Consider the following 24,470-nt stretch of genomic DNA (forward strand, 5'->3'; position numbering starts at 1 on the left):
CTCAAAATGTCCAACCAAGATAAGAGTGGTGGTTTCACGGTTATAGCCTCAAAATAGTTGGTGGTTTGGTGCCCTAATGGTACATCATGGCATTTGTAATGTCACAATTCACATTTTAAAGTCACCATGAAATCAGAATGGACAATTCCTATTTTCATGGAATATTGCAGTGTTTAATATAAATGATTTATCCATGTGTATATATTTTTTAATTCATGTGTCTTTAATTAAAATAACTTCCCCTCCCTCTTATAGCGACATCTCTTCTATTCTCTAATGATGTGTTTACTGGCACGAGGGCGGGACAAACCTGTCACTCACATGAGATCGACCAATAGCAAACCACAACCACCCAATCAATTCCCCTTGGACAAAATCAAGTCCCGTCCTATGTTTTTTTAGTGTCCTGTCCATTTAACTTGGATATACAACACAATAGGGAAGAAAATACTATAGCAACTTCTCTTTTATGTCGAATTTAATTTTCTTAAAAATATATATTATTCCTTATTATTTTGGGGTTAAATATATTCTAAACACGTTCTTGGCAGGTTTTGTGAGATTTACACTAGTGGCTACAGTATATTAAAATACTCAACAATTCTGACAATCACTTTATTGACATTAAAAATGTTCTGTATTGCAAAAATATATACATAAAAATGTTACCAGGTTTCACAATGTATTTTCACACAGAGTCAGCATTGGCAGAAAAACAGCAGGAAGTGAATAGAGCAAACAACTTACAGAAAGGGTGTGGAACCGTTTCACTGACTTTTAAAGTTCAAACCGACTGTACATTTGATACAGAAACTTCTTAGACCTCTAACTTATCAACATGATCAAAACTTTGCTGGAAAACCTGTAGTACACATTCAACATTGTCTTCTTTCGTCTAATCGATGCTTTATCTTAAAAGGCCTTTTAGAATAATTCTAAAAACACCCCCAGGTCATACATGTGTTTTTTTTGCTGCTGATTTTTATAAAGTAAACGAAACAAAAACCTTTATATTTTTTGTAATATTTCAAGATGAACACTGGACTGAAGAAATTTAGGTTTACTTGATTATCCAAACATAATTGTTTTAGAAAAATCCTGTTAAAACATGAGTATAAAATATGGTACTCAGTAAAAAAACACATGCAAATTTTGCTCAATTTGTTTTTAAACATTGTCTTAAGGTTCAATAAACTGTTCCATGGGATTTTTATGTCAGGCTTTGCAGTTTTCAACTGACTACATTTTTAATCACTTTTTTTGTGCCGCCCCCTGGGCCAGTCATCTGATTTCCCACCTATTAAATTCGCACGCCATGTTTCTGTGCTTTTCATAACTCAGTCAAGTCATTTTCCTCATTTCTATCTTTGTCCTCCTTAGGCTCAGACCAAATTGCGCTACCTGAAAACGGCGTTAGATCTACGAGCAATCCCACTTTTTCTTCTTTCTTCACTTCTTCACTTTCATCCTTCTCTCCTGCTGCTGCCTCCTCCTCTTCCTCCTCCTGTTTCTTCTTCTCTTCCTTAGCTTCATTCTTCTCGCTTTTATTTTCCTCCACCTGCGCCATAGCCCTCTCCCTCAGGTCAACGCTGGAATAGTCACTCGAAGAATCGTCCCCGCCGTCATCATTTTCCTGCTGTTCTCCCTCTGTGTAACTGTCGTGTTGTTTGTCATGACCTCCACCCTCCTCTTCGTCATTATCTCCTATGTTCTCCTCGTCATCACGGGGTTGAGGCCAAATGTGGACACCAAATCTGTTTTCCACAACCCCAACTCCTTGTCTCAATCGATCCCGTAGGCCGCCGGGGGCGAAGATGATGTTCTGGACGGTGTACTGTCCATTTGTGTCCACATTAAGTTTTTTGTAAAAATACACCAGTGCCAGAACAAGTATGATTAATATGAAGAGGAGGATAAGGACAGTTGCAGTGCTGTCATAACTCGATGTGTGTGGTGCCATGACTAAAAAGAGTGCAAAGAGAACAGGGAGAATTAATGAAATAAATCAATCAAATGTATCATTTATTTACACTGCAGGTCAAAAGTTAGGAATAGTAAAGAGTTTTTAATGTTTTCAATGGTAAAATACTCACCAAGGCTGCATTTATTGGATGAAAAATACAGTAAAAACAATAATGTGAAATATTATTACAATTTAAAAGATATGTTTTCTATTTGAATGTATTTTAAAATACAACTTATTCCTGTAATGGAAAAGCTTAATTTTCAGCAGCCATCTCTCCAGTCCTCAAGTTTGGGTTCAGTACGATAAAAAAAAAAATATATATATATAGGCTATATAGGCTATATATTTAGTAAAATAAGTGACTTTAAAGACATTTGTAATGATATAAGCGATTTACATTTCAAATAAATGCTGTTCTTTTCAACTTTATATTCCAAAAAAAAAAAAAAAATGCATCACGATTTCCACAAACATCCTATTAAGCAGTAAAAACCGTTTACAACAACGATAATAGTAATAAGGGGCCATTTACACAACACCATTTTCAACTAAAAACTGAAAAAGTTGTATGCGTTTGGGCCGTTCAATTACACCACAACTGCGTTTTGAGGGCCTGAAAACGCAATCTTTTGAAAACGAGTTTCAAAGTGCAAGTTTATAAAAATATAAATATATATCTTTTTTAAAATTATTATTAGGGACCATGTACAATTTCAAACATAAATGTTTCCATTTGATGCATTGTACCAGAGTTAGCCACAGGCTAATTTACATCTGCAGTCCCCAGAAGAAGAAAAAAAAGGGAAAAAAACATACAAATAACACTCCCCCACCCCCCAAGTTTTTGAAAACGATTCAATTCTCGTCTCTGTATAAACCATAGGTATAAACTAGAAAAGCGCGAATTTGTGAAAACAGTGAGGTCATGTGCATGCATGTTACGTTCAGTCTATAGGCGTGGAGTTTTTCTTTACAAAGTGACAGCGCCAACTACTGGCCTGACATGAATAATACAGCGTTTTCAGTCGTTTTCGTTGATCCGTGTGAACGGGATCGTTTAGACAGTGTTGTCATTTGTATGCGAAAAAAGCAAAGGAAAAACTTTTCAGTTTTTAGTACATTGGTGTCGTGTAAACGCATTTTTTTTTTAAAAGTGCCATTAATAACTGATAGCCTAATAGTTAAGCACCAAATTAGTGTATATTCGAATAATTCATCGAGGATCATGTGACACTGAAGACTGGAGTAAAGGCTGCAAAAAAATCAGCTTTGACATCACATGAATACATTGCATTTTAAAATATATTAAAATAGAAAACAGTTATTTTAAATTGTAATAATATTTTACAATATTACAGTTTTTACTGTATTTTGCATCAAATAAATGCAGTCTTTGGTGAGCATAAGAGACTTCTTTCAAAAACATTTAAAACAATCTTAATTATTCCAATCTTGTGACCGGTAGTGTAAACAATACATTTATAAAATTCCAAATAATACATTTATTCAAATAGCCTAAATATAAAAAAATTAATAAATAAATAAATAAAACTTAAATAGAAATACAATATAAAAGTAAAAACAAAATTATCACAAGAATATATAGCTATCACACAGTCTCCACAGTGTCTTCTTCATAAGCTTTAGCTGGATATTCAACAATTTGCAATATGTTTCATATATAGACTGTGATAAACTGTGGCTTTTTTGCCCACACAAACACCATCCTCCCGCCATGCTTTGTTCTGAAGTGCAGTTGCACGGAAGTAAGCATGCTTGCATTCTTTTTTTAAAAGTTGGCAGGAAATCACTTCGGCTTTTCGTCATTTCTGTGCAAAAGTTTTTTTATTTTATTTTTATGTACACCTCTTTGACACTTACACACCCTAACACTGGTTATTAATACACTTGTCTAAATAAATGAGTTTCAAACCACTTACAACAATTCACAAGTTGTGCTGCTAATGCAGCTGTGTACGGCACGGGCGAATGTGTAAATGTGTCTGCCAAAATCATGTGCCAAATTACATGAAGTGGCAAATGTTCGAAGAAGGGGAAATTAACTAATTAATTGTTGCTTTTGAAACAAACCTGCATTACATGTTTCCTAAAACTCACACATAATACGCTATACTTCTTATTTACAATACAGAATATATTGATACATAGCCTAAAAATAGCTTAGTATACAATGTTAAAATATGTAAAAATACAGTGCTGTTCATAAATATTGTAAAATCAAATTCAGCACAAGCCACACACACAAAAAAAAAGGGTAAATTGAAATAACTCACCTTTACTCAACTGTCCTTAAACCCATAGCCCATGTGAGAATAAAATAGAGAATTCAAATTGGTCTTGGCCATATAGGCAGGAAAGAGGAAAGCGGGGCGGGGAGAGAGAGAGAGAGAGAGAGAGAGAGAGAGAGAGAGAGAGAGAGAGACGATTAAAAAGTATCAGGTTTTTATGCAATAAGGTCATGACAAGAACTTGATTTGCAAAATATAAATTCTAAAAATGGATTTAAAAAAATAATATATATATATATATATATAAATTAATTTTTTTATGGGATGCACAAATTTAAAGCAATTTGTAGTGGGCATTTTGAGGTAAAAGTAATGACCTATGCATAAGAATTCAAAAATAATGCATTTGGCTCGTTTTCTTGCTTAACATCATGATATTAATAGTTAATTAGAAACTCGAAATGAAAAATATGAAATAAAATGTTCAAATGAAAGCATGTCTAAGGAGTCCACACACAGGAAGAGCTCAGTGGAACACAGTTTCCTTCAGCTAGATTGTGAGATGAAACACAAGTCTCTCTCTCAGACCACATCCTGTTGTAAAGCTCGAGCTTAAAGATGCTATGAACCATGAAAGCACGAACGCTTCACTGCTTGTGCAGAGAATGCAGCAAAAGGCTCGATGCAGGAGTGTGGTCGTTACACGACAACACAAAAAAGCTGTGGAACGACCACACTTTTTAAAACACCTTCGGTTCTTACAGTTGATCAAGGTGCAGGCCAAATCTGGCTCAAATACACAACAGGAGATCATGTTTCTTAGCCAGAGCTGGTCAAATATTCCCCTAATGTCACTGCACATGCCATTTCAGTTTTGAAATTCGCCTTGATTAACCTTAAACTACTTCCTAGTTTACAGGAGAAATCACTGTTTGGCACTGCTAAGCTAGTTCACTTTCATTTCTAAAAGTAGCACCAAAAATGTTCGTTTTGACCTCAATCACAGGCCAGCTGGCACAATCTGTAAGTGACTGTAATGCGATAAATAATAAAAACAACTGATTCACAGTAGATAAGGGTGAATGTCATTTATTAAAAAGAACAGATTAAGTTAGCACTTAAGTTTTAAGTAAATGGGTACTTAGATCATTTACAACATATACAACAGATAAAGCTACATAAAGTCATTCACAGAGGAGGATGAGTCGTTTCAGTCATCCCTGATTGTAGTGCCCACGATTACAAACTAAAAAATAAAACAAATACAAAAACACCACCATCTAAACCTCTAAATCAATGTCACATTCTACTAGTGTTTTTCATATTCAATCAAACAGGAATGAAGCAGTTATTCATCAAGAGACTCGAGAGAATCTCAACGGACCTGCCGAGAACAAGTCCAGGTCTCTCCAAATCAAAGGAAATAAGTAAGAAATGATGTGCATTTTCATGACAGTTAAGCACGTTTTGCATTACCATAATGAAAAATATATATTTTGTATGTAGTGCCTTAAATTATGTCTGGTTATAATGTAAAAGAAAATGTTTTAGTGTAAAATGGAAAATGATTACTGCAAAATCAGTGAATTCCCCAAAATAGGAAAAAAAAATTAATAATCCCAATAAGTAAACAATTACAAAATGCAGAATGTGTGCTTAAAAAAATAAATATTGAAAATGTCAAATTAATTTCTTATTATCCTTTTGATTTTGAGGTGAAATGTGACCTGGGCAACTTTTCATCCTAGAAGTTATTTTCTGACACTCTTCTTCATTATATCGATAGCTCACAAATTCCTTCAACAACGAGTACAGTTTCTATCACATGCTACACACATTTCCACACATGAAACTCTAACCACATCCCAAATAAATGCTACAAGTGTTAAGACAAAAAAATGGAAGAAAGAAACCCAAGAACAGTGCTGGTCAATGCATTATAATAAGCACCATCAAACTTTAGCGGAAGAAAGGAATTAGTTCAGCATGTTGGATTAATACATTTCCTGAAGGTTTCATGCTTCAAACTACTTTCATTAAGTAGAAGCGTTCATAAATGCTTTCTTAAATGCACACTACACGATATTACCAAGTCTGCTTTTCATTTAAAGTTTGCATGTTCATGCAAATATTGACCCAACCGAATTCTGACTTCAGAGTCTGTACTTAGCAGTAAGTACCTGATGTAACAGCCCTAGTAAAAGCACAAAATGAGCAGCATTTAGGATATTATATATCAGTGCATCAATAGCCAAAAGTGTACCAATAAAGCTCAAAGCTCAATCATTTCTTTGTATTACTATGTCACAGTAACGGAACTACATTTCCCATAACTCTTCAGTGAAGCTTTTTGAATGTGGGTAAGGCTATGTGTTGTGATATGTTTGTAGTTTCCTTCACACTTCTCCATCCTCAATACGGGCGAGTTGCCTTTCCAGAACGTCGATCCTGTGACCCTGAGCCAGAACCAGAGCACGCAACGCCCGCACCTCCGTCAGAATATCAGAAAGTTGGTCCTCCTGCGCAAGAAAGAAAAACAACAAAAATGGGACATCAACATTTAGGCTTTAAAGTGCCCCTATTATCCTTTTTTCCCCCTATATTACCTTTCCATGCAGTGTATAAATACAGGTGTTTGTGAATGTAAAAGGTCTGCAAAGATCAAAGTGCACGACAAAAAAAAGCTATCGTCTCCTTAAAGAAAGAATAGATTCTGAACTGCCGAAACGAGCCGTCAGCAACAAATTTGCATAATGCCAGTCTATGGTCGTCATTGGCTGCCCGTGAATAACGTCTACTTTGACCCTCAAACACTGTAGTTGAAGCTGAGACTGGAAAAGTTTGGTTTGTGTTGTCGACATGTAGAGGAGACGCTGTTTTCTGCGCTGCGAAAGCAAATACTCTTTGCATGAAGTTCAAAATTATGTGGACTTGGGCTCGAATTGATCCGCCATTGTCCCCGTTCTTTGTATCAAAACACTGAGGAAGATTCGGAGCTGAAGTTCAGATATGGTAATGGCCGTTTCATTTCTGACTCGCGCTGTAAGCAGTAGACCAATCTCAACAGTCCAATCATAACAGTCTGGCCAATCAGAGCAGAGTAGGCTCTCGGAAAGGAGGAGTTTAGAGAGACTGGATCTTTGATTGAATCGTTTCAGACACTGTGAGAGCAGAGGTAATGTTGCAAAGTATATTATGAGAAAATAAGTGTTTTTTGACCTTGGATGCGTGTAAAACTATTGTAGGAGATCTCCAAGACAAAAGGAGGAACCTTTAAAATAGCATAATTGTGGTACTTTAAACAGGTGCGTTGAAACTGAATGCTTTAAATCAGACACAGAGATAAAGTAGTGGTAAGATTACATTTATTTGATTGAATTATACTATTTATATGAATGAATTATTGAGAAAGAGAGGGAGAGAGAGAGTTGTGTGTGTGTGTGTGTGTACTTGTACAACTATCTTTGTGAGGACCAGTTTGAGTTTTAGATCATTGGAGTGAGGACAAAGAGAGTAAATTGAGGACATTTTGGCCGGTCCTCACTTTCTGAGACCCCTTTAAAGGCCTGTTTGAGGGTCAAGACTTGGTTTTAGGGATAAGGTTATAATTAGGTTAAGGGTCGGTTTAGGGTAAGGGTTCGGGTTAGGCACTTAGTTGTGATGGGTAAGGTTAGGGTAAGCAGCTAGAGATTGCACTGTGTCAATGAATGTCCTCATAAAGATATATGATAATGGTAGATGTACAAGAATGTGTGTGTGTGTGTGTGTGTGTGTGTGTGTATTACCTGGGTTTGTGTAGCGTCTCTCTCTACTAACACTAATGCTTTGAGTTTAATTACTTCAAAAACAGCAATTCTAAACCCCTCATTGCTAATTAATACAATGACGCAATCAGATTAGAGTATTCTGACATACCCTGTTATAAACATATTTATTCTATGGTGTGTCAGAACCCGATTCTGATTAGCTGGAAGGTGTGCGTTCAAACCAAGAGGCAACCTGCCTGTCTCTCTCTTGAAACAAACACAGAAGTGACTTAAACTGCAATTCATCGACCGGCCGCTAGAGACAATCCCATAAACCCCCCCATGTTAACAAGCCCAACTTTACAGCAGAAAAAAAATGTGATTACAGCCTGGTCCAAAAAGTGTTTTTGGTCTATATAGCTAATTTTGCCCTTCATGACAACTGTGAGGGGAGTGCATTTTTTTTTATAACTCATCCGTTTAAATGATAATAAGCCTTAAAGTTCTGCATAATTATGGGCGTGGCCACTCGAGTGACAGGTGGATTGCCGCTATTGTCACGACTATTCGTTTGTCTGCTGTCTGTTAGCGTCACCTCAGCTAATCCCGCCTTTTTGCCCATTTTCGGTTATCCGGTGATGCGCTGCCAAGATGGTGATGGCCGGCTCCGCCCACTTTGGGCTTAAAAAACACTCTTCAGAAACCTATGGGTGACATCACGAACACTATGTCCATATTTTTATGTCCATATAGTATGGTTCCTATGGTTCAAATCTTTAATTGCACAGGTAGTTCCAGTCAGTTTAATCACAATTCTATATTAATGCACTGCTTTCAGTGAAGCGCACACACACACACACACACACACACACACACACACACACACACACACACACACACACACACACACACACACACACACACACACACACACACACACACACACACACACACACACACAGGAGACTGTGCTGTGCATCATACAAAGAATAAAAGCCGCTGGCTGACAGACAAAGATAGAGAGAAACTACCGGTGGACTCGTAACAAGCAGCCTGACTGTGTCTATGTTCTCCCAACAAGAAGAAAGAGTTATTATTTAAGCGCGAGCTGCGCTACTGTTTCGTTTGTCTAAAAAAAGGTGTATAATAATGAGACGAGTCCGCCTCAGCCGACCCTGTCGTCTCCTCATTTTCTGTGAACCTCGTCACAACTGTCACTCACCTCTTTCTTTACTCTCTCTATCCCACCATCTACATCCCTTCCTCCTCGCCCGTGGCCCGGACCCTCGCTCTCCATCTCAACCGCCATAGGGTTTGCTGGCGCAGTCGTGCTGGTGGGGCTAGTGTTGGTCTGAGAGAGCAGTTTGGGTCGACCCCGCAGCGTGCCGGATTTGGTGGGGGGGGCCATGTAGCCTCCGCTGAGGGAAACCAGGGCTGGAGGGGCATCTTGTCCTGCTATCCAATCTTCCGCCAATAGAGCGGGTTCTAATCCCGCCGTATCCGGGTACAGATCCCCTTGAAACAGGTCGGACTGATAGTGGGTGGGGGGAAAGAAGAGTTTAATTTAGAGAAATGGTGCAGTCTGATAAACATGCCAATTAATAGTTTGCAAATGGGCAGTTGAACATGGGGTTTCTTCCTTCCTCTTTCACAGAGACACAAAGACTCTAAAAATACAGCAGTGGGGGCTGTACCAAGAATTCATAAAATACCAGCTAAGAATGGTAAATTCAAATGGGTTTCCTGTTTTATTTCATTTTCACATTGATTTCACCTAAAAATGTAAATTCCGTCACGATTTACTTTTTCTTCTGAAGAAAGGAAAAATAACTTCTGCTTTGGAACTTTTATGATTGGTTTAGGTTTGGAATGACATGAGCATGAGAAAATGATGACAGAATTTTTATTTCTGAGTGAGCTTTACCCAGATTTTTTTTTTTTTTTTTTTTTTTTTCAAGAGTATAATAAGTATAATAATATACAATAACAAAATGGCACCCATTCGGTGGAATGGCCCATGAGCATATCATCACCATTTGAACATAATTTTTTTTTTTTTTTACAAATTGCAGTATATATATATATATATATATATATATGTATGGCTGATAGAGAAACCTAAGCATCGCATCGCTGTGCAATTATTTTTCTACACACAAGGCAAGAGAGCATTTAAAATATGGTATTTTTCAGAGAACTTCCTGTAACACTAAACTTTCCAAGCCTTCAAGGCATTTCAAACAGAAACTCAACACTTCTATCAGAACAAAGTTCAACTCAAAGCTCTTGTAGACGACAAAATGGAATGACTAATTAGTAGCCAAAGGTTACTTACTAACTTTCCTTTCTGACTCGCTGTAAACACAGACTCAAAAGTGAACGCATGGATGCATGCAGACTGAACCTACCTTCCGTGGCACAGTCATAGATATGGGCTCAACCTTTCTCTCGTGAAGTTTATAGAACCTGATGGAACAAGATGAAGAACAATGGAGATAAATGCAAGCGCTGGAGAGAGATGCTGTATAAACTCAAAATGAAAGCTCAAAAATGAAAGTGATTTTTAGCGAATACTACGGTAACACTTTACAATAAGGTTCATTACTTAACATTAGTTTTCTGCCTTAGTTAACGTGAATTAAGAATGAACAATACTTTTTCAGCATTTATTAATCTTATAGTTAATATTAATTTCAACATTTACTAATATGTTTTTAAAATCAAATAGTTGATGCACTGTGAACTAACATGAACTAACAATGAACAGATGGATTTTTATGCACTAACATTAAGAAAGATTAATAAATACAGTAACAAATGTATTGCTCATTGTTAGTTCATGTTAGTAAATACATTAACTAATGTTAACTAATTAACCTTATTGTAAAGTGTTATCAATAATAGCCTACTTGTTCCAGTTTGTTACTGTACAGCTTCTTAAAAATGAGTAAAAACAGTGAAATGCAAACTCAGAATATTAAGCAAACATGCAATAATAAAATATGTTATAATAACACAAATATACTTTATGTATTTAATCTCACTTTATTAACCAGTGTCTTTGCTGCTCACATTTGTTTTGTTTTTGTTATTAAGAACAAACAAGCCCAGTCCAAGTGAGAAAAAGTCATTCAAAAGTAACGTGACGCATTACTTTCCATAAAAAGTAATTACTTTTTAGGGAGTAACTCCATATTTGAACACATTAATAAAAAAAAACAAAAAAAAACTTTCCCTAACATATTTTATAATGTTACAAAAGATTTAAAATAAATGTAGTTCTTTTGAACTTTTTATTCATCAAAGAATCCTGGAAAAAAATGCATCACGGTTTCCACAAAAACATTAAGCAGCAGAACTGTTTTCAACACTGATAATAATAATAAATGTTTCTTTAGCATGAAATAAGCATATACTGGAGGATCATGTGACACTGAAGATTGGTAGAAATAATGTTGGAAATTCAGCTTTATCATCACAGGAATGAATCACATTACATACATACATATATATATATATATATATATATATATATATATATATATAAATTACATTAAAACTGTTATTTTAAATTGTAACAGTTTCACAGTATCAATGTTTTGTACTGTATTTTTGATCAATTAAATGCAGTCTTGGTGAGCACAAGAGACTCAAATACTTAAATTCTTATCAACCCTCTTTTTTTTTTTTCTATGCTGCTGTGTGAATATTTTTCAAAAAAAATGTCTGTGTTCCATGGAAGAAAGAATGGAATCACATGAGGGTAAGAAAACATTTAAAAAAGTCAAACATCCCGGACAAAAAAACAGTTTGTCAAACAACTTTGGCACCAAACAAAAGACTGAAGTTGTTCTCAGGGATTCATCAAGACGACATTAAATAGAAAGAATCAGGACATCGAAGAATGAAGTCACACCGTAGTTCAGATCATACCTTGCTATCTCACACTTGTTGACATCAACTCCTCGTTTGCTTAGGAAACCAGCACCTCTCTGCGGCTCCTTACTGCTGTACAGACTCAGGAAATGAACAAACGGTGACTCATCTGTCACCTCAAAGTAGCGAATGGTACAATCACCCTGTGAAAGAGACACGGTCACAGACAGCTGAACTAGAGCTCATTGACTTCATTGGATTTCAGCAATTACCAATTCTACTTTTATTACATGGGCCTCTGAGACACACGATCTATATGCATCAAAAGTACCAAGGTATTAACATCTGATACCATCACTGTGCCATTTAACACCACTTAGTTTACATGTGCTTACAGACTCAACATCTCGTACACTACCGTTCACAAATTTAAGTTTGGTTTTGGTTTGTTTTTCTGAAAGAAATTAATACTTTTGTGCATTAACTTTTACAGGACTTTTACAGTGTTACAAAATTTTCTATTTAAAATACATTTTCTATTTATCAAACAATCCTGAAAAACGGCATCACAGTTTCTACAAACATATTCAACAACCGGCTGTTTTCATTTCACTCTGATAATAATAGTAAATGTTTCTTGAGCAGCAAATCAGCATATTAAAATGATGATTGAAGGATCATGTGACACTGAAGACTGGAGTAATGATGCTGAAAATTCAGCTTTGATCACAGGAATAAATTACATTTCAAAATATATTAAAATATTTTTTTTTTTGATCAAATAAGCCCCTGAGATTTTTATTCAAAAACGCTAAAAAATAACCTTACAGACTCCAATCTTTTATAATATGTTTACTGTATGTGAGGAAAACTACCCGAGTCAGTGATTGGACACATTTACTGTAAACAGCACAGTTTATATGTCTGTTAGAGCTAGTGTTGTCAAAAGTGCCGACTTTGGTACCAAGTCGATACTGAAATTTACAAAATATGATGCTTTGAGTGCTGTTGAGCGGAATCGTAAACATGGCCATTGTACTCGCGCAGTCAAATATGTCTGTGATTGGCTACAATGATCAGCGCTTCAAAAACATGTTTTAAATATACATGACGCTCTTGAGCGAGCGCTTACACAGATACACACGGGAGCATTTTTTCTTTTTTCCTGGCAGTTAATGTGATATTGTGAATATGTAATACCTCTTGTTCTTGTGGCATTGAAAAAAAAGCACACGGGAGCTGCTTTCAAAACCCTTCCGTGTGCTCTCAAACGCTCCCGTGCGTTGATCATTGTAGCCAATCACAGACAAACCCGATGAGCGCGTGAGTACAATAGGCAATCAGAGGTGTTTATGATTCCGCTCAACAGCGCTCAAAGCGTCACATTTTAAAAATGTCAGTACCGACTTGGTACTTTTGACAACCCGGCCTAGTTAGAGCAGCTAGTGAAACCTGTCGTGCAGCAGTGAAAGCTGGGTAATCTTACCTTCCCGCACAAGTAAACCATGTTGGTGTCTGGGTCATAGAATGGAAGCAGAACTCCATTACTGGTGTCCATTTCCTGTGTAACCATTGGCTCAGAGAGATCTCTCTGAAATGCACAGACAGAACAGGTTATCAAAAAAATGTATTACCAAAACATCAATACTGAACCAGACAGGCAACATCTGATAGAAGTAAGCTCATCTGATTGATTGTTTGATTGATTATATAGATGATTTCATGCCAACTAAAATAATTAGTGAGTGTCTGATTATTGATGCATGTGTCCCGGGGCAAGTTGCATAAACATACAGTAGCCACTAAGTTAAGACTGTAGCTGAGTCCCAATTCAGAGGCTGCATCCTTCGAAGGCCGCTTTCGAAAGCCGATTGCATCACCGCGGCGCGACGAAGACTGTCCCGATTCGAAGGCTCCTCCAAATGCATCCTTTGTTTCTCGGGTCATGAAGGATACAACTGATGGATCCTTCCCGGACTAGTCCGTAGAATTTATTGCATGCCGGTGACGAAAGGATTATTTATTTATTTTGCTTTACTGCTTCAATTTTGACAGTAAAGTGACAGTAAAGACATTTAATGCATCCTTACCAATGAAAGTATTAATTTAATTTGAAAAATAATCTTAAAGGTGCATTGTGTAATATTTAGGAGGATCTGTTGACAGAAATGTTTTCAGTGGTGTATAAAGACCTTACTTAATGAACCGTTATGTTTTTATTACCTTAGAACGAGCAGCATCTATCTACATACACCACTGGTCCCCTTACATTGAAATGTGCTGACATGTTTCTACAGTAGCTCTAAATGGACAAACGCGTTTCGTTACTATGTTGTTCTTTATGCAAAGAAGCTAGCTAAAGTCAGCGAATAAAACACTGACACAATGATGAACAAGTAACAATAATATTCGCAATATGATTTTGTTTTACTGAATAATTAAGTAAACCTAATTTCTTAATTTATCTTTGTAAAGAAACCTCATTGCTTCACTGGCTACTCTCTGCTGTCTCAGACGACGACATCTTTTCCTGTCGGCCACCGTAACTTCTGTTGGTTGCATTTCGTAACCTCACCACTAGATGTCGCTAAAAACTACACAGTACACCTTTAATAATCCCAAGCTTGCCTTGTGAATGGTAGTGTATATTATTTTTGATTATTAATTAATAAAGCTTAAAGCCTATAAAGCTTACAGTAGGAAGATCAATCAAGTTTCTAGTTCCTAACCCTAACCCTAACAGATTCAAGCTTCACCACAGGCTCTAAAGATAAAATGTTCTTGCTGACCAATGAACCAGTGATTTTCCTCTAAAAATAAAAAAGCTCTTACTGGGTCCCAGAGGGCAAGCTGTCTCTCACTCATGCGACTGAAGCCGGTTGTCAGGATTTTCCCATCGGCCAGAAAGACGGCCCTCATTGGCCTGGTGCCCTCATGAGCCTTCTCCCGCACCTGAGTGTGACATCGTCAAACGACAAGAAAAATCACATGTCTGTGCAAAAACACTGATCTGAAAACACTGACACATTCCTAATGAAGGACAGCTTCAGGGCAAAGTCTAAGCTAACTGGAGACTTTTCATGTTTAGAGGCAACCGCAAAATTGTTGTTTCATTATTGATTTCTAAAGTTATTTACAGTAATTTATTAAATTATTGATTTATAAAGTGTTAATTCAATAATATTCTATTCATACATAATTCAACATCACCAACAAGTCGGTCGTATCTCAAACAGAACTGCAGTCACATGTGACACTTCCAATGAATTTGAAGGTTATTTTCACATTATTAAAAGGTAGGGTAGGCAATTTCTGAGAGGCTAGCAATAGCAAGCTTTGAAAGAATAAAGCTCAATAAACATTGTTCGAATAATTCTATTAGTCCTCAGGTGCACTTAATGTCCATGTTTTTATTGAACACCTGTATCATCTTCTATTAGGAATATTCTAACTATCACACTGAAACCTCCTGTATCTAGACTACCGTTGTCAGTAACATTGTTTTTGAAAGACATTAATAATTTTATTCAGCAAGAATGCATTAAATTGATCAAAGGTGACTAAGCATATTTATAATGTTACAAAAGATTAATATTTAAAATAAATGCTGTTGTTTTGAACTGCAAATTAGCATATGACAATTTCTGAAGGATCATGTGACACTGAAGACTGGAGTAATGATGCTGAAAATTCAGCTTTGCATCACAGCAACAAATTACATATTAAAATAGAAAACAATAATAATAATAATAATATTTCACAATATTACTATTTTTACTGTATTTTTGATCAAATAAATGCGACCCTAGTGAGAATAAGAGATTTCTTTCCAAAACAATCATCCCGAACCCAAACTTTTGAATCTGTCTGTTACATTGCTTTACAAACCCCCGGTTGGGAAACCCTGAAGCAGAAATGTAAGGATGCAGGAGTGAACAGGCTGACCTTAAGGACAGTTCCCCGCCGGGGATCGATGACACGTAAGGCTTTGTCTTTACAGGTGGTGCACAGGACGCTGCCCTCTCGGTTCCAGCTCACGCTGTATATCAGGTCAGGATGGGCGTCACTCAGCTGGTACACCATCTCCCCGGTGCCCACGTCCCACACACAGAGGACATTATCACATCCTAGAACATGGGCACACAAGATCAAAGGGTTACACTTTATTTCAATGGTCCACTTTAGACATTCTAGGGCTGTCAAAAGTACCGGTACTACTAAAAAAAAAGTTGATGGTACCAGCATTTCTGCAGTTCCAGTAGTACTGGGTATATTCGGTACCCGCTGATAGACGATTAGACACTGCTTTCAAATGCTCTCGTTCGTGTTTGTTTGAGCGCTCTCTGAGCATCAGAGGTTTCTATTTATAGCGTGTTTTTACCAGTGTTGAGCATTGTAATGAGTCACAATCATATCTGTTGAGCGTGTGAATCACTGACAACCATATTCAAAGGTGCTCTAAGCGATGTCACACGTTTTTTTTAGGCGAAAACACTTTTTGTCACATACAGCAAACGTCTCCTCACTATCCGCTAGCTGCCGGTCCCCTGAACACACTGTAAAAAATACGGCCTCTGTAGACAGCCCAGGCTCCACAAACGGCAAGAAAAACAAACAGGCCCAGCCTGGACCACGAAACATAACAAACAGTGTTCCAGGAGGCGGGATGAGGAGGAGGGAGGGTCGAGCTAGCCTCCGTTTTGTTTGACAATACTTTGAACGTCAACAAGAAGTGACGTCACCCAACATCGCTTTGAGTACCTTTAAATGCGCCATTGAATCAGAAACTGCGATGATTGACAGTGACAAACAACGGACAAAATTTATTAAAGAACTTAATTCAGCAGTTCTTGCTCTGGTCCCGAAAATTGGTACAGAGACATGCCAACTAACTCTCATTAGGGTATTAGTAGACTATTAGGTCAGGGTTCAGGTAGAATAAGTTGACATGTAGTTGCAAAGGTGCTTATTTTCAGTAGAATATCTGTTTTGGGAACATCAAAATAAAGTGTTAGCAGCAGATATTAAGCAGACAGTCTACTAATACTCTAATGATTGTTAGTTGAAGTGTAGTTGCAAAGTTACTTATAGTTAGTAGAATATCTACAGTGGACCATCAAAATAAAGTATTACCAATCAAAGATGGCCAAAAGATCAGCAAAAAAAAAACATTTGACAAGTTTAAGACCTAAGATTTGCATCTCAGATATTTACATGCTAATGCAAATCAAACCCAAAGCTGCTTTTCTTTGTCTGGTTGTGCACAAACCTTTAAATCAAACTGTGCATGAAGCGGTTTAGTTTTATATATGTTACGTCTGTACAAGTGTAGATGTGTAGACACATCAACCCCTATTTCTTAATTAAATGAAAATCAAACAATATATTGACTTCTAAAACCACTTTTTGTCATGCGTATTCATTTGTCTGCCTCAAGAGTGTAATGTCTTCAATTATCTTCATTTGGTGGCTTTTCTCAACAAATATTGATATGTGCAATTAATTGAGATTCACTTAATTACAGAATCAGCCTATCATGCAAATTCATTTTTAATCGATTGACAGCTCTGTTGTCTTTTCATTGCTTTGAAGGTGCACAAAAATACATCAACAAACTCCAACATCCAAAATTAGGGCTTGAGAAAAGATATAAAGCAGGTTTAAGACACCAGAATTAGAGCACACTCCAGAAATAGAGTGTGCCAGAACAGACTTAATCCAAGTACCGAGATCCGCAAAGTATATATAGACAAAGGAAGTGCTAACCTGCAGTCAACAGGATATTGAGGGCCGAAGGGTGCCAGGCTAGGATGCCCACTCTTTTACTGTGGCCCTCGAGGGTCACAGCAGCTTCAGACATGGGAGACGTAAGACCTCCGTCAGGAATCTGCCAAACCTGTTGTGCACAAACACAGTGTCTCTCTTTTTAGAAGTAAAAGTAAAGTAAAGTTCTTCTCTGTCACATGATCCTTCAGAAATCATTCTAATACGCTGATTTGCTGCTCAAGAAACATTTACTATTATTATCCAAGTGAAACGAATACAGAGGTGGTGTTTAATATGTTTGTAGAAACCGTGATTTAAAAAATAAATAAATCTGGATTCCTTGACAAAATAGAAAAAGTCTTCATTGTCATTTCTTATTATTATCTATGTTGAAAACAGTTGTGCTGCTCAATATTTTTGTGAAAAATTGTGATACACAAACCATTCCAAAGTTTGGGGTAAGAAATTAATAAATTTATTCAGAAATTACACAAAGAATTTATCAAAAAGATATTTATATTGTTACAAAAGATTTCTATTTCAAATATATGCTGTTCCTTTGAACTTTTTATTAATTAAATAAAATTTAATTGAAATTGAAATCTAAATCAGCATATTACAATGACCTTGTGATCCTGAAAACTGGAATAGTATAAATATAATATATTATATATAAATATATTACATTATATTACATAAAAGTGTCGAAAAAAAAAAAATCACGATTTCCACAAAAATATTAAGCAGCAAAAACATTTTCAACATTGATAATAATGAGAAGAACCACTGTTAAAAATTGAGCAGCAAATCAGCATATTAAAATGATTTCTGAAGGATCATGTGACACTGAAGACTGGAGTAATGATGCTGAAAATTCAGCTTTGATCACAGGAATGGATTACATTTTAAAATATATTCAATAAAAAAAACCCAGTTATTTTAAATTATAATAATATTTTATAATAATAATAATAATGTTGCAGACTGTTTTCAAAAACAAAAATACTCTAAACTTTTGATTGGTAATAGAAACATAGAAAATGTTTACAATATTTTTTTACATAGATTTTTACAAACGGTTTGGTTCAAAAACACAATTTTAAGTCATACTGAAATAATTGAAAAAGAATTAGAGAAATATTGAAAAACGTACCAAACACTTTTCATTCAACAAAAATGACAATATGTACCATGTGAATCTTCATGTCTTAATAATGCAATGAATATTCATAAAGACACCTTATTCACCATTCATAAATGAGGTGTGGGCTTTGTTGAAGGGAGTAAACCTAACCTTGACAGTGCAGTCCTCTGAGGCACTGGCGATAACGTTGTCATCATGTGGGCACCACTGCACATCCAGCACTGGAGCGGCGTGCCCACACACAGTCGGGGTGTTCTGGTCCACTCTACCGCTCTAGTGGTTAGAGATGTAAAAACAATGTGAGCTCAACCAATTTTATGGAAATGTTGGTTTGATTATGCAACCAACTGTAAATCCTAATTGTTTTCCACATATCGCAGAGAGAGTGCATGCCAACCTTGGAGAGCGGGAACACAAGAAAGGCTCCGCCTCCTCCAGCCTCGATGACGACAGCAATGAACTTCGGATTGGCAGCACAGAGCGGACCGTCCCACGTCACGCGTGATACTCTGACATCATCAAGGCAATGCTCAGCCTTCCAAGCCTGTGCGAACACATGCCTGAACTTACTCTGCCTGACAACACCCCTCCTGAAGGACATGACTGCGGGCAGGAGAGTGGAGAACACAGTTAGTAGATGTCATTAATGATTATGGAATAGTAATTTATGAAAATGACATGAAGCACAAATAAAGCATGTTAAAATAAGTAAAAATGAATGTAAAGGAAAGCAAAAGGCCAACTGCAATTTGGTAAGAAAAATAAATGCAAGAAAAAAAACTGATCACAATTCCATATGCAAATATTGCAATCACATCAATAGGTTAAGTAAACTTAAATTTTAGACATGAGAAATCAAATTTGCCTTGATCTTTTGACATTAGAGGTCTTTGTACCATTAAAATATCCTGAATGTTTCAGAAGAGCTTAAAGGAACACTCCACCGTTTTTAGAAATAGGGCTTATTCACCTTCGTTCCTACATTTAGATAGGTGGGCAAATGCATTTTTGTCTCAGTGCATGCATTGTTTTAGTTTGACAGGGTTGGCGCTAGCTTAGCTTAGCACAATGAATGGAATCCTTTGTTGCCAGCTAGCATGTCCTGAATAAAAGTGCAAAAAAAAAAAAAATAGATAAAAAACCCACCTAATTACTTCTTGTGGCCTGCGTATTCACAACGAATACAAATAGCGATGCAGATTAACACTAGGCGATTTCCTAGGCAGATATTGACTTGGGACTATATTAAGGGGAAGCACAGGCGAAGCACTGCTACCTGGGCGCAACTACTACTACTAGGCCTACTTCCTCCTTATTATAAACAAAGCATATATATAATCAAGCTCCAAAAATGGCTTGTTTTGATATTGCAGGATCTGTGACATCACACTGGCAAATATATTTGCATATGACCACCTCCAGAGCAAGACATCGACAAATAGTTAGGCTATAGTCACCTTAATTTATACAGCACTTTATATAATACAGATTGTTTCAGAGCAGCTTTACAGTGATAAACAGGAAAATGATGCATTTCAACAGTTGTTCAGCTGAAGTCAGTTCAGTGTTGATTCAGTTCCAAATTTAAAGATCATCAATTATTAAATTAGTTCATTTCATCAAAAAACTATGTCATCGTCCAGCTCAGTTCAGTTCTCAATACAGCAGCGTCAGTACAGTCAGATCAATAATATTAAGTGTCCCATACTAAGCAAGCCAGAGGCGACAGTGGCAAGGATGGTCGATGGTTTATTTTAACTGCGCACCCGGATCGTTACGTTAGCCGTTATAGTTCCTCACATACTGTACATTTGTTGTTTTGTACTAACATTATAAGTGAACCTCAAGGAACATTTGGGTAGCTGAACACAAGATGTCAGTAGTGGGGCATGTTGTCACACTAGCCTTAGAGGCTTTTAAACAAGATTTAAATAGTAAACATAATAGGAAAAATTATAAAATTCATGTAACAGCAAAGAAGGTAACACAGCAATATCAACTACAATAAATATGCATAAATATAAATACCCTGGTCTGTATTTGGCAGTAATCTCAAAATTGTCACCAATTAATATGATCTATCACCTAAAATATGATTTCTACTTTTTCTGTTCTATTGAGCACTAGGTTATTAGGTCAGATAGGCTTAAGTATTGAGGTAAAAGTGAGAGCTCCTCTTGTCCAGTGCAACTCTATACGCCTGCAGCTCTCGCGTGTCTGAGACTGAACACGACACAGCTAAAGTCACAAACCACAAACCATCAACATTTAAGGTCTGATGTTTGCTTACCTTCCATAGACTTTATTCACAGCAGCGGCATCTTTGATTTATAACAGGAATGAAAGCGAGGCGGTGAGGGATAGACATACATCTCTCCAGTGGGTTGTACTGTTATATAATGTGTTTTTGGATTGTTCTGCTGATGAAACACTGCAAAAAATATCTTTCCAAGACATTTCAGTGGACAAAACAATCCAGACAACATGAGTGTGGAAAATTATAAGTTCTCTAGGAGCTTTATACAGCTTTTTACAGCGGTTGCCATTGAAAACAGTAGGTTTATCCCTCACAGCTTCGCTTTCATACCTGTCATGGCGATGCTCTGAATAAGGTCTATTACACATTCACATTCTAATGAGATATACTGACTATATATTTGGATAAATGAACCCTCCCTAAACACTTTTTGTCTTTAATGTGATCAAACTAGAATCAATAGAGACATGCCAAACGGTAAAACTACCCGTAAACATCTCACTATAAACGGCTTACAACTTTGTAAATCCTAAAGCTCTGACACGTGAACTGTGGTCTAAAGGTTGCTTTCCAGGAACGAGTTTTCATGGGACGTTCCTGTGCATCTTTTCCCAATATTCTGCATCCACTGCAAATTCTGCAGTTTTCTTTATATAGGTTAATGACTTTACACTATTTTCATCTGAATCTATTACAAATCATGTAATGCTTTGGAGTGCAGGAGAATATTGCAGAATGGATTGCTTACCATAAATGAAAAGTTATCTAAAAAGGAATGATCAGATGTTACAAAACAATACTCCTGCCCAAACTGCAAACACAAGCAAGAAGTGGCTTAAGAAGATGTCCGTCAGGCTCGTGGTTTTGGCCTGGTCAGAGTCCAGATTTGAAACTTATAGTGAATATTTGGTCTTACATTAAACTCAAACGAACTGGGAGACATTTTTCAACAACTTATAAACTGTTTGAAGCCATTCATATTTGAGTGGAAAACTTCTTCCTGTTAAAAGCAGGAAGAAAAGCAAGTTTACCCACAAGGCTTAAACATTAACAGAAAACAAAGGGGAGCCTATTCATGCTACGATACTTTATCTACAGTATTTGTACAATTCTTGCTAATTTTACTTCCAGTGATTGATGGTTAAGTCCATAATTTTTTTTAAAAACACAAAATATTTTGCCCTTTTTGACTTGGCAGTGTCTCATCAAAAAAACTGAATGAGAAAATTATCGATATTACAAACTGTGAAATTAAAAAGTGTAAAAGTCACTCGTTTTTTGTAAAGTAACAGTCTCTTTTCCTCCCCTGAGCCCATTGAATTAAGACAGACACTTTAATGTGTGCGGTGGGTTTAGTGGGGGGTTATTGAGAATGAAGGAGAGAAAGTCACGTGAGAGGAGGCAACGCCTCCATCAAGTTATGATTGAATATGATTGGTTCACGCGATAAATCCCGCCTCTTGTTTTCGTGCGCGTTCTCGAATTGGCCTGAATGAAGACGATGATGACATTAATGGGAATAATAATTCAAAAGTAAGTAAACAACTCAGACACTTTCGGATATCACCACTTTATATCACGTCAAAATCAAACTTGAAATGGCTAGAAAAAAAATATGACAGCGGGGTTTTTTAGTGAGCAATCAGCTTGGTGAAGATAAAGGTACATCTTCGTGTCTATGTCTGTGACTAGTGTTTACAAGCTTGATGACTGCTGAAAATAAGTTGACTATTAAAAAGAAAAGCGGAGTATTAGTTCACAAATAATATCGTTTAAATTGTTACTGCGTTATTATTTTTGGAATAAATGTAAAAATGCGTAAAACACGAACTTGATTCAATTTATACTTGTTTTTAATAAATAGAACATTACATAGTGTAAAATACAAAATAGAATTGTATTTGGTCTCTCTTTTTTATGTCATGTTTATTTAACCAGGAAAATTAATTGTAAAAGCTAGGGACATACATTTACATTTGATATAGCTATAGGCCTAAAAATGAGGACTTTCCTTCCTTCCTTTTTTTTTTAAACCTCACCACCACACACCACATATATACATAAATATGGGGCTGTTAAAAGTAAATGGGTCGTGAACGCATAAATGCGGATGAAAAGCCACAACCGCACAAATGCACCAATAACATAAAAAAAAGCATATGAACTAACGTTAGTTTCATTCGTACCTCTGTTTGGGGGTTTCCTTCTTCTTCTTTATTTTCTTCCCTTTCTCAGAAAAACCTGCCGAAATTAATAACGCGATTCCGGGTATAAAAATATGATCTATATAAATGCAATGATCTATATAAACTACACTAATCCTTTGAGTGTGTTATCGCCTGGATATTCTGCATGGTCAGGTGGAACAGATATATCCAGTCAATTTGAGCAGGCATCGACAAATTAGTCCATATTATCAGGGAAATAAATGCACAATTGTGTGTTTTCAAAAGATATACAAAGCTGAAAGAAAACTGTACAGTTCAGGAAGTTAAAATAAATCAGGAAGAGCGTCGACACCGGTGAAGGAGAAAAGATGATGGGTGGTAAATTCCTTAGCGAATGTGCTTAGAATTAAAAGCAGCGATGTGTGAAGCTCGCCATGGTGAGCAGTCAACAAAATGGACGTCGATACGCCTTTTTGACGTAATAAAAGTCCTTTCTGAGCGCTTTGTGACCATTTATGATTTTATTATTAATAACCGAATGAACTACGTATTAGGAAAAGGTTAATCATACCTATATATTCTGCATGTTCTCCACTATTTTATTTTTTATTTTTTGAGGGACACTGCAGGCAAAAAAAAATATTTTCATACAAAAATGTCAAGGCTATTTCTTCCATTTTCTTCCACTTTCAGAGGCAGTTTTTTTTTGTAAACATGAGATACCTTTAATTGGAATGTAGTGCAATGCAGAATGGGTTTACCCAGTCTAATGCAGAATGACAGTCAGGTTTAAATTCAAAATAAAAGTCCAAGTTTCCTGCACTAAGCCAAGCATTGCCAGCCAAGCATCGTTCGTGATGGAAAATGCCATACCATACCTTAAAGGGACTGTTTGGCCATTCTCACGCAGTGACAAAACACCACTGACAAGAAAGAGCAGGTTACTTTTGAGATTAAACAAGGTCTCAGCTTTCAAATTTTGTACGTTTTATTACGAAATTCAAGTAACAAATACCTGATGGTGCTCTTAAAGTCTTTTTTGCTTTTACTATAAACATGTTAGTCTTACTGTTATCTATAAGCTAGTATGCTCCAAAACCATGACAAAATTCGCATTTAGAAGATAAAACCATTTAAAACGCTCACTTCTGCCAATTTGAATCAATGATTCTGATGACATCACTCTGCACTTTAGCTTCTCATCAAATTTTCTGTCCAATCAAATGCTCTCTAATCTGAAGCGCTCCGCCCCCTACATTATAAATAGATGCTGAATCTGCAGATCAAATTTACTATTT

At 36.4% G+C, this 24,470-nt stretch overlaps 1 protein-coding gene and 1 long non-coding RNA gene across 2 annotated transcripts; one reads left to right on the plus strand and one right to left on the minus strand.

Moving 5' to 3' along the window:
* Positions 1 to 601: 601 nt before the first annotated feature.
* coro1b (coronin, actin binding protein, 1B) lies at positions 602 to 23,626 on the minus strand. Its single transcript, XM_082155729.1, has 12 exons — positions 23,191 to 23,626; positions 19,145 to 19,350; positions 18,898 to 19,020; positions 17,604 to 17,733; positions 15,783 to 15,964; positions 14,670 to 14,789; positions 13,324 to 13,428; positions 11,895 to 12,040; positions 10,370 to 10,427; positions 9,184 to 9,492; positions 4,261 to 6,734; positions 602 to 1,962 (listed from the first exon to the last, which is right to left on the minus strand). The coding sequence occupies exons 2-11, from the start codon at positions 19,346 to 19,348 to the stop codon at positions 6,612 to 6,614; spliced, it is 1,500 nt and encodes a 499-aa protein (XP_082011855.1). The 5' UTR covers positions 19,349 to 19,350; positions 23,191 to 23,626; the 3' UTR covers positions 602 to 1,962; positions 4,261 to 6,611.
* Positions 12,047 to 12,601, plus strand: LOC309487964. The gene is made up of 2 exons (XR_014201954.1): positions 12,047 to 12,281; positions 12,342 to 12,601. It is a non-coding gene; the product is annotated as an uncharacterized lncRNA (long non-coding RNA).
* Positions 23,627 to 24,470: the final 844 nt, after the last annotated feature.

The sequence above is a fragment of the Leuciscus leuciscus genome (genome assembly GCF_965113295.1).
Source record: "Leuciscus leuciscus genome assembly, chromosome: 2".
In the NCBI taxonomy this organism is placed as follows: domain Eukaryota; kingdom Metazoa; phylum Chordata; class Actinopteri; order Cypriniformes; family Leuciscidae; genus Leuciscus; species Leuciscus leuciscus.